The sequence below is a fragment of the Pteropus alecto genome, unplaced genomic scaffold, assembly GCF_000325575.1.
Source record: "Pteropus alecto unplaced genomic scaffold, ASM32557v1 scaffold50, whole genome shotgun sequence".
Taxonomy (NCBI): Eukaryota; Metazoa; Chordata; class Mammalia; order Chiroptera; family Pteropodidae; genus Pteropus; species Pteropus alecto.
The window spans coordinates 12,505,685-12,516,683 of NW_006431918.1; the positions used below are offsets into that span (position 1 = coordinate 12,505,685).

The 10,999-nt window shown below is 54.6% G+C and overlaps 1 protein-coding gene across 1 annotated transcript in view; it reads right to left on the reverse strand.

Annotated features, from left to right (window-relative positions):
* Positions 1-9,626, reverse strand: part of RP1L1 (RP1 like 1) — a 49,440-nt gene extending 39,814 nt beyond the window's left edge. Inside the window, exons 1-3 of the mRNA XM_006906352.2 lie at positions 9,018-9,626; positions 6,619-6,760; positions 392-5,053 (exon numbers count right to left, since the gene is read on the reverse strand). Coding sequence (XP_006906414.2) covers positions 392-5,053; positions 6,619-6,760; positions 9,018-9,626 — 5,413 coding nt within the window. The remainder of the gene's footprint in view (positions 1-391; positions 5,054-6,618; positions 6,761-9,017) is intronic.
* Positions 9,627-10,999: the final 1,373 nt, after the last annotated feature.

A 10,999-nucleotide genomic window follows, 5' to 3' on the forward strand; every position in this document is an offset into this window, starting at 1 on the left:
ATTTCTGTCCCAGCAAGACTTTTAATTACCTTTCCTTGGCCTGCCCCCGGCTCTGGAGTCAGACCTTCTTCTGTCCCTTGCTCTGGAGTCCTTGAGCCCGAAGTGGCCCCTTCTTGCTCAGAAGTGGAGCCTTCTGGATACATGCCTATGACTGTTCTCTCTGGACCAGGGACTCCCTTGGGCTCGTCTGCAGTGGTCCTCATGTCTCCCTTCGAAGGCTCCTCTTCGGAGCCTTTCTGGGAGAGCCGAGAGCAGTTTCCCAGAGATGATGTTCTAGATGAGGAGGGGGCTGTTTTCAAGCCTGACCTTTGGCCAGGGGCGTCTCCACCCGGGGCAGGGGGTGGCATGGGCCTCTCCTGTTGGTCTGGGCTGCTGTGTCCAGAAGCCTCACCTGACTGGCCCTGTCTAGAGCCAACCTGTGGGGTCCTTTCTTTCTCATCTTGATCTCCTCCTCTCAACTCTGGCTGTCCCTCTCCTTCAGTTTCCTGGGCCTCTATGGTGTCAGCACCATCATTCTGTCCTACCGGATTTCTGTCGCCTCCTCCCGAGGCTTCACCCTCCACACCGACCTCAGCCCCAGAGGCTTCCTCCATGTTCTCCTCCTTGTCACCCACACCCTGCTCCTCCCACTCCACTGCCTCTGGGTGGCAGCCTACGCAGGGGTCCACGCTCCCTTCTACCTTCTGCGTAGCCACATCTTCCTCCTCCCTTTCTGGATCTTCACCTCTGCCGAGGGTCTGGCCACCCTTACCCTCATCTTCCTCCTCCAGGCCTCCATCAGTCCCCTGGACTGTCCCTGTCCCCGAGGGGACCCTCTCGGGCAGCTCCATCCCCGTCCTCTCGGGGACCACCTCTGCAGTATCCCGATTAGCACATCCGCCTTTCTTCTGCAGAATCTGCTTCAGGTCAAAGGCCTCTTTGATGGGTGTACAGGCTACGCCCATCGTATCCTTCTGGGATGCAGGGATCACGTTCTTCTTCACGCAGGCCTCGCAGGGACAGAACTCCTCCCCCTCGGCCTCCCTACCCAACGGGGTCTCCAGGCCTTCGCTGAAGGCTGGCACGTCCTCCTGGGATAGGGAGGGGCTGCCCCAGGGCCGCGTCTGCTCGGAGAAGGCCGAGAGGTTGCGCAGGCCTTGGAGGCGACGCCTGCGCTGCTCTGTCTGCAGGGACGTCTCCCACCTGAGAGCTCCCCTGGGCGGCCCCCGCGCCTTCCCCCTGGCCCGGCTCCGGATCTTCTGGAGCTCTTTCTCTGTACTGTCTTGGAGCCGCTGCCGCACGTCCTGCTGCAGCTCCGCCACCATCTGGTCCAGCAGGTCGTCGCTCGGCAGGCTCCAGCGGGCTCGGAGCATGGCTGTGGCACTGGCCAGGTGGGCCATGAAGGCCTTCTCCATCTTCTTCAGCAACCTGGACACCCACAGGGGGTCAGGGTCCAGAGACATCCTATGGGCCATGGAAGTGCCCTTCTCTCCAGCCCCCTGGGTGAACTTGGCCTGGGTTTGCTCAAGGCCCATCTGAGCTGCTGTGGGCAGCTTCTCCAAACTGGACTCAGCGTTGGGATCATTTTGACTCCCACTGGCATTTAAATCTCTCTCAGTGAGGTTCCCAGGGGTCTCCATCGGGTCCTCTCTCTCTCCAAGGTCTCTTCCTGCTTCCTCTTCCTGCACACGCTCACCTTCCCGTGCATCCTCCCCATCCTGACAGCCGACCCCTGACAGTTCTTGTCCCACGGCTTGTCCCTCTTCCGGAAATCCACTGACGCCCTCTCCTTGCAGTTCTGCCCTTTCTTTTTCTTCTTCCGTTTTCTCTAATTGCACCCCCTCTTCTTGCATCGTGTTTTCCGCTGCTCGGTCCGGGTCACTGCCCAACGCCTGCTCCCCGCTGCGTTCTTCTGCCCGCTCCTTCCCAGTGGCACAAGCCGGAGCTTGGGAGCTTGAGGAGGCTGTGGAACCGCTCGGCTGTTGGTTTTCCAGACCCACCGGGTTCTCTGAGGTTCTGGAATCCGGCCTCTGGTAGGGGATTTTCAAGGGCAGCTCTATCCTCTCAGCAACCGGCGTGCAGTCCACCGCGCAGGGTCCGCTGCCATCCCCTGAGCCCGCGGAGCCACTGCCTACATCCACGCCGGATGAGGACGTTGGCGTGAAGTCCTCGGTCACAGCGTGGGACCTGAGGCATGACAGAGCCTGGCACCCACCAAGCTCCCAGAGGTCGGAGTCCAGCTCACCTCGCCTGAGGCCACACCCCGACCACAGGGCCTGGAACGTGCTCAGGAGCTCCTGGTACCGAGGAGAGTCTGTGAACCTCACTTTGCGGGTTGGAGACCCACGGTCTTCATCGAAAAAGTGAAGCCGGGCGAGACAGGTGATGAGGGCCTGGGCGGAGTGGCTGAGCCTCCGGCCCACCGCGCTGGACACTTCGGGCAGACTGCTGGGCCGGCCCTGCTTAGAGCCCATCAGCGCCTTCATGATCTGTAGGGTGGCGGAGACCCTGTGGGGAAGCACGCACTGGCCCGGGCCACCGTCCCCAGCGGTTCCTCCGCCTGCTCCGGCCTCCTTGGGGGCTTCCGAAATCCTGCTATGAGAAAGACTCTCTGCTGACTGGGGGCCAGCATCACTCATCACTGGGAGGGTTCCGTCTGGTTCTGCTTTCTCATTGGCTGTCCCTTCCAGGGATGATCCTCTGGGCTGACTTGGCTCCCCAAGGCCTTCCGGGGAATGTTTCTCAATAGGATCCTCCGTGGGGCCTTCCTGGCCGTCCCCAGCCACATCCGTGCTGTCATCCACCATCTCATATTTCATGGGCACAGGCTCCTCTGGGATGTTGTTCAGCCATTCGCGGACCACAGCTTCCGGCGAGACTCGGGGAAGAGCACCTGGTGACACGCTGCCACCATCCTCTTGCTCCTGCAAGCCTTCCTCTGCACCAGTGACCTGCCCCTGGAACATTCTGCTGGGCCTGGGACCTAGGCTGGGGCTGCCCCTTCTCGGGGCTCTGATTGCCACCCCTCTGGCCCTTGACTGAGAGCCAGGAGGCTGTGGGTGCTGCAAATCCAGCTTTTCCTCCCCTGGCTGGGCCCCCCTGGGCCCCCAATCAGCGCTGTGGTCCCCCCCACTGTGGCTGCTGCTGCCTGAAGGGTGCTTCTTGACGGAGGGCTGTGCCCTGGGAGGATGGGGACAGTACCTGCTACACACTGAGCTGGCCTCAGAGAGCGGCTCTCGGCTGCCCTGAGGCTGGGGAAGCTGCAGGGCCTGAATCTCACCCCCAGGCGTCCTGGGGACAGGGGATGTGCCCGTCTGGGAGCAGCAGCACCCTTGGCGGGACTCTGGCTTCTCCCCATCATCCTGTCCATCTGGCAGAACCAAGGACCAGGGAGGCTTGGGGGCATCGCCCCATGCCTTTTTGCCCAGGCCATCAGCTTGAGACCTGAAAAAGTTGGAAGGTGTGGGAGTCGGTGAGTGCGCCCTGAACTCAGGGTCCCCTTCTGTCTCAGCAGAGGGTGAATATGGGGGGTAGAAATTGGAAGCACAGTCCGAATCGCTCACAGATGTAAAGGGGGCACTGCTGACCCCTCTTGCATCCTGGGAATGGAGGGAGGCAGAGGAGGGCGGCCCTGCACCCCGCGAGGCCCGGTTTCTGGTGCTAGGGGAGCGTGGTACTGGGCGAGCCCTGCTTACGCTGGGAGGCCCCGGCCTTCGCCTGGACACAGGTGAGTGGAGCGGGCAGTGGGCGTCCCTTCGGTTGTGGTGCTGCCTTGGGCAGCCTTTCTGGGCCCCTCCGCTGAGGACAGAAATGCTGGGGGAGGAGAATGCACTGGCTCTGCTCCCCTGCTTTCTTCTCCCACCCATGGCTGAGACACAGGCAGAAGGTGGGGAACAACCTCCTGCAGTGTCCCCAGAGCCACAATGTCCCGCAGCCAGGGGCAACCTGGTCCCAGATCCACCCCTGTCCTGGGGGCGCATGGTGCCTTGTCCACTTTCCTCTCCCTGTGGATCTTTGTTCCTCAAAGACGAGGCACTCAGGGTGGGAGAACTGGGTCCTCCCCCCTCAGTGGCCTTCCCTAGGGAAGTCACAGTCCTTGTCTTGCTCAGGTGGCCCTGGTGCGGCTCACCCCTTTTACTGGATGCCTTGTGAGACCCAGTACTCACTGAGGAGTCAGAAGGAGCACCTGCCACATCTTGGGTCCTGGGTTTCCGGCAGCGTTGCCCCCTGCTGCCTGGCCTCGCCCCCTCTGGACCTGGGCCCTCACCAGCCCGGGTGGTGCCACCAGCTTCCCACCCTGCTCTTTTCTGGAAGTCAGCTCCGGAGGCTGGACGTAGGCCACAGCTGCCCACACTGCCCTCCCGGGACCTGGAGCAGCAGGAGGAATTTGGCTCAGAGCCTTCAGGGGGTCTGTCACTGGAGGTGATGCTGACACTGTCCTTGATGCTTCTTTTCCCACCAGGAAACCCTTGGCTCTGGAGGCCCCTAGAGTGGGAGTGCTGGGTCAACCTAGACCTCTTCTGAGAGGCCGTCCCCTCTCCCAGGGCGGTGTACAGAGGGTTCGTCCAGATCTCGTATCTGGACCCTGGCTGCCACCGGCCTCGTTCAAAGGTTTCCTTGCACCCTGTTTCACGGGGCCCCAGGTCCTGTGCCCTAGGCTCTGAGGAGCCACCAGGGTGGCCCTCCAACACACAGTGGAGGGGGTCCACCTCCCCCAGAACAGGGTCCTCCCCACTGGCTGCCGGAAGGGTGCTAGCCCCGCCGACCCTCCTGGACCACGAGAGCATGTCATCCCCCAGAAGCTGGAAGCGAACTGTCATCTCCACAGACAGGCTGCCGTCCTCATTCATGTGGACCTTCTTCTCAACATCGTCAGCAGCTACCAATGAGCCGAGCTGGGCAGGCATGTCCTGAGAGTGCCTGTCAGGAGCAGGGCCCATCCAGGTATGCGACAGGGAGCCCAGGGGGTCGCTGAGACCAGATCTCTCCGACAGCAAGGAAAACTGCCGTGGCCTGCTGCCCGACCTGGACCTCGAGTGGATCACACTCTGCTTGGCCTTCGGCCCCCAGCTCCCTGGCACACAATGAAGAATAAGAGGAAAAGATAGTGAGCTTCTGGGAGGAGCTTCAGGGCAGGAGACTAAAGACTGGTCATGAGCCTTTCGGCACCTAAACAGCCCTGCCGCCTCCGCAATCACACAGTAAGGGCGGAAATCATTCTAGAAAGAGTCTGCCGTTTGTGAACCAGCATAACAAAGCGAGATGAACTTGAAATCTGAATTCAATCTCAAGCCCGCTACTTCCTAGCTGCGTAGCTTTTGGCAGAGCCCCTTTTTCTGAGCTATAAAATAAAAATGAAGGTATCTATTTGACGATGTGCTTTGACAATGCCAGGCAATGCATGTAGAACTTCCTGCAAAGTTGCCAGCACAAAGTAGGTTCTCAATAGACAGCAGAGGTGGAGGGCAGAGCAGTAAAGCCCAGTGCTAACTCCTAGTCCTCCTTAAGCCCACTCCCAGCACAGGAAGCAAAATCGGTAAGCTGCTACATATGTACCTGATTGTAAACAGTAAAATGCTTTGCAATTATTAGTGGTGATTTATCATCCTAACACTCATCAAACTTTGGTGTTGATAAATGATTGCAAGGAAGGACCTGGACACACAATTGCAGGTCCTAATAGTCATGGCTACACCCCAGCCATGAAAAAGAGAAGAAGTAGTCACTGGGGATAGAAAAAAATGACCTCAAGAAAGAATGAAGCCCCTAGTACTTTCTCATTTCATCTCCTGAGCTAATAACTTCAAGAGGAAGGGGGCCAGTGGAAGGTAAGCCTGTGGCCAGCAAAAGAACAGACCTCCTTGAGTCCATATGAACAGGAGAAGGTTTGGTCAAGCTCTGCTCTTTCATAAGCACCAAATAAGACTGGCGTTTCCGGAGGGGGCGTGTGGCCAGTGGGTCTTCGCATCTCCAGTACCTGGTATGCAGCAATCACTGACACCATTGTTGTCATTTCTTAACAGCTGTTCACAAAGGGTATTATTTTGTTTACTCACCACAATTTGCCCATTGTCATTCCAATAATTTTGCTTAAACTTTTATTCTACGACTTTTAACTGTGCTTTTAAAATAATGTTTCTCAAATAACAAAACCTAGGCTCTGATACTTAGTAGGCTTTTTGAATGGATATATGGTTGGATGTATAGATTGATAATGGATGGTTATTATTAGTTTTAGTCCATTTGGCCCCCTCACTATTGCCTGAGAGAGTCATGACTCTTGAAAGATGCAAATGTCACATGCCTTCGGTTCATTGCCTCCATAATCTCACGCCCACCATGGCCCTTAATAAAGCTTATTTTAGATCCCAGAAACTTAGAGTTCAAGATCGCCTCATCCTTGTTCTCTCTGAACACCAGACTTCCCTCTCTCATACTCCAGTCAAATGTTCAACCCAGTTAAGGTTGATGGTGATGAGAAGAAAGAGGAAGAAGCAAGAGAGCCCCCAAAACAAGTGGATGCCCAAGAATTAGGGCCAAAGGCAGGTTTCCTAAATTATCTAGAAAGGATATCTGCTCAGCCTTCCCGAACCACTATCCGGTGCAAATAACATTGGGGAAACTCCAAAACCAGCTCACCGTTTTTGTTCCTTGACGTCTGCCCCAATAAAGTTTCAGTCCCTTTTCTTCTGGCACCTTCCATCGCCAGAGGTCTGAAGGACTCGTGACCAGCACACACCAGCACCGAGGGGCTTCGCAGCAAAGCCTTCAGGGAGTCCACCTGTGGAAGGAGACTGTGGGGTCAGGGGGCACGCTCTGCAAGAACCCCCTTCTGCTCAGGGAGACACAGGCAGAGGAAGAATCCACTCACCCTGGCCCTGTCCTGATATTTGTACATCTCACCTCAGATTTCTGATCCAAAGGAAGGATCCCATCCAGTTGCCATAACACCGCTATAACCAGCTGGGGACAGGACCTGTCACCATGGTCTTCCTCTCTACCTACACCCTCCCTCCACCTGGTGTGAGGCCTGTGGTTTAAAGGTTATTCTGGATTCCTCAACTAGAAAAGACTTCATGAAGCCTTTGGCCTGCTTTCTAACCCACACTAGCACCCTCCGGAACAGGCATTTTTTAAAACAACCAGAGCAGAAAGTCCTCTAGCTTCCATGTGGAGATGGGATTCACTAGCTCACCCTTTCACCTCTTGGGTTTGAACTGTGTTTTCCAGTGTAATCTGAGCCCATCACCTCTGCTTTTGCCCCTAGTGGAGCAGACAAGAGCAAGGCACTGTTTCCTCCACAGGCAGCCAGCACCTCCCTCCCAGCCTGTTTCAAAGGCTCTCTAAGCTCCTGCCCAGACGCTGGTGTCATTCCCTCCCCACCCGCCCTGACACCCACCAGCAGAACATCCTGAGCTGGGAGCTGAGCAGGCAAAGCCAGTGCTGGATTGCATTCCAGGAGACAGAGCCTTGCTTTTAGAGAATTCTCACCTGGCCTGGGGCCCGACATATCTGAGGGTTTCCACTATTTGTAATATTACATTGTAATTAGCAGTGCGTTCTTTTTATTTTCTCAGATTAAAAGGGTATGTTTATTAACCAGAAAATGAAAGAAAGAAGAGAACTCTTGTATCTTCTCTTCCCAAATGACATTAAGATTGCTGTACAGCAGATCTTTCAACCCAGGTAATTAGGAGCTTGTTTCGAACTACTAGATATATTTCTTTTTTGGTTTATATCTCCGGTTCATTGCAAAAATGTAAAAATGACCCATGTCTATCAATTTATAGATGTAGACATGCTTCTAGGAAATCAGATTTTCCAAGGAAGAAAATAGAACTGAGAGTAAATGATGCTCCTATTTTAGAAAGAGGTAGAGGTCTCGGATTCATGAAAACAAAAACAAAAACAAAACACAGCAGTATCAAGAGTGTCCATCCAATTGAGGACTGCGAATTGATAATCATGACACAGCCTATACTGTGGACAATGAGGCCACTTTGTTTACAGAAGAAACTCTAATAGCTCTGAGGTCAATCTATGTAAAAATAGGCTAATTTTTTTCTCCAATTAATTAATTTCGTTCCTGCTTTCTCTCCCTCACCATACCTACTAAACTGTAGCCAACTGAAGGTCGGGACTTAGTCTTATTTGCCTGTAAAATCTGCATATAGCATCTGCACCATAATTTAGAAGCATTCTTACATTAAGACTGTGAAATCATTAAGGCCGGCCCTATCATTTGCCAGCCACACAACTATGAGAAAGTTAATTAATCTCTGTGCCTCAATTTTTTTTTTTATATCTACAAAGGGTATAATAATATTAACCGCCTCATGAGTTCGTGTGGTGGATGCTATGCCCTGCATTAGTCAACGTTTCTGTTCACTCTTTTTCTGGTGTGCTTTCCTGTTCTGCAGAGCTCAGAAAGCTCTAAATACATTTCAGGAGGCGACAGCAGCTCAGGCCGCAATGGCTAGAAGCCGGCGCCCGAGTGTTCCTGCGTGTCAAGACGCAAATGTGGCAGTTTCCTGAGTCCAGCTTTATAAGCATGGATGCCACTACGGAGAAGTACCTGGAACTCAATAATCACCGTAGCTTCAAGTAGAGGTAGTAGCTTCCTGCTAAAAGCTTTCCTGAACACCCAGAGTTCATTCTTCCAAATGCCCAAAGATTCCGAAACCCCCTAATGCCCTGTATTAAATCACTTACTCCATAAGCTTCTTCAAGAAGATTCTGTTTCCTGTACTGACCTCTCACACTAATAGGTGAGACTGGATAATAGGAGGGTTGGATAAGAAAATAATGAATGTGTGTGCAAGGCACAGTGTCTGGTGCTAAAAGCCTGCTAAATGGTAGCTAAAAACATGAATAACAATTGCTTATTTGATGACTGAATGAACATCTCCCCTCCACCCACCTTTAGTTAGAAGCTGGGCAGTCAGTGCCTCCTTTGAAGGATAATCGCCTCATTCCACTTAAATATTTTGACCTGAGGTCCATAGAACTTTTTAAAGGAAATATCCCCGACGGCCTACCTTTTCCCCACTGGTTGTGTACACACGCTTCACAGGAAAGTGCAGAAGGTCAGAGGCTTTGCTGAGAAAGGCCGTCAGGCTCCTTGTGTTTCTATGACTGAGAGTCACTGTCTGCTGGGATCCAGGTTCCCCATTCTTAACCAGCATTATCTTCCTCGGGGCTGTAGGACCCCTCCGTGAAGCAGAGGTTCCTGGCGCCTCACACTGGCCTTCCACATCCCGCGACTGCTGAGCAGAGGGGCTCCTCCCCTGTGGCAGGCCTGGCCCACTGGACGTCTTGGGGAGTTTCTTATCAGAGCAGAGGTAGCAACCGCCATCCTCCAGCTGCTCCAGGGCGCTGAGGCCATGCAGGCCCCGAGGCGTGGTTACAGAGCGCACCCCGAAGGAGAGAGGCACGCGCTGTGACAGCTCGTCCATCAGTGCGCTGAAGCTCTTGAAAGTGCGCTGGTGGACAGGCAGGCGAACCCCGGCAAACTGGGGATCCCCTCGCTTAAGGAAAGTTATCTTCTTGGCTGGTGTGACCTGGGTGACAGAGGGGGTCCGGGCCACGGAAGGCAGGAGGCACTCGCGGTAGGTGGGGGCCTGGGCATCCCTCAGGGTGCTGTTCATGGCTTGGAGGCCCAGGCAGCTGAAACGGGTCAAAGGAAGAGAGTCAGAGAGCAGCTGGAAGAGTTGGTGGTTCCTCTCTCCCCTTCGTGATAGAGGCGCTTCCTGCCCACCCCCAATCTGCTCTGCTCGCTCTGCAGAGGCAGGTTAATCTTTTGATGGAATAGAAAGAAGGCCAAAGGTTTGGCATCGGACAGATCTGAGTTCAAATTCCACCCCACCCCGCACTTACTCCTTGTGTGACCAGGAAGTAAACGATGCGTGCTCTGTGTTTGGTGGACCCCCACCTGTAAAACGCAGCCGTATTCACTTTGCAGAGCGGTTATAGTGAGTAAATGAATTTACGCATGTAGAGCACCTGGCACAGAGCAAGCACCGGTACATCTTGATTCCTTTCCTTCCTCTTGCTGTTCCTCTTAACACTCTTCTACCACCTTGAACTCCTTTGAATACCTTAGGGTTTACCTCCTAAAGAGGTGGGTAAATAAAGGGCAGGCAGACCTTCTAGCGCAGATGTAAGAATGCGGAGCAAGCAATCAGGAGGCCTGGGCGCCCTGCCCACTCTCTCAGTGCAGAGTCTCATGTGCGGCCCTGGGGGATGCCCAGCTCTCAGGACCCTCATCCTCCACTGCCAGGTGAGAGGACAGGAGCAGAATCCCTCAGTCCCAAACCCCTCAGGGACCTGAGTGCTGACAAGGAGACTTGTAACCCAAGGAGGATGCCGCCTCTTGATGCCGTGATGTGTTTTCTCCATCATATGGTGATACTTGCTTTTATATGAAAAGCATCTTCCCTCTCACTTCCCTCCAAAGTCTTTGGAAGATGTGTGATGAACCCTATGGGTGAGTACTCCAGCCTGCTGCCGTTGACATGGTAGACTGGGGCCTCAGGCCAGCTGCAGTTGGGTCAAGGCCATTCATCCAACTATTCATTTCTATTCCCACCGCAGTGGAGCCCACTGCCTCACCCAGGACTCTTGCAAGAAGCCTGCTGCAGACTCTTCCTGTCCAGGTCACCTCGCCATGCTCTGTTCTGTGCACCTGCCGGCCAAGCTGTCCTGAAACTGTCTTCACCCTTACATTTCCTGTGCTCCAAGCCCGTCAAGTGATTCTCGCTGTCTGCGGAAAAAGCCCAGGCCATTTACCCCACGGTCTGAGGCCTCTCCAACCTGTTCCTGTCCGTCCACTGAGCCTCAGCTTCTGTCCTCTCCTGCAGGAATTCTCCACTCCAGTTAGGCTGCCTGACTCGGGGCTCCTCCTGCCTGGAGACCTCCATCCTTCTGCCACCCCCCTTGGCTTCCCTCCTCTGTGGAGTCTTCCACAGCCCTCCAGTCTGGGGCAACTCTAATTTTCAGCATGGCTCCCCCAATATTTCCC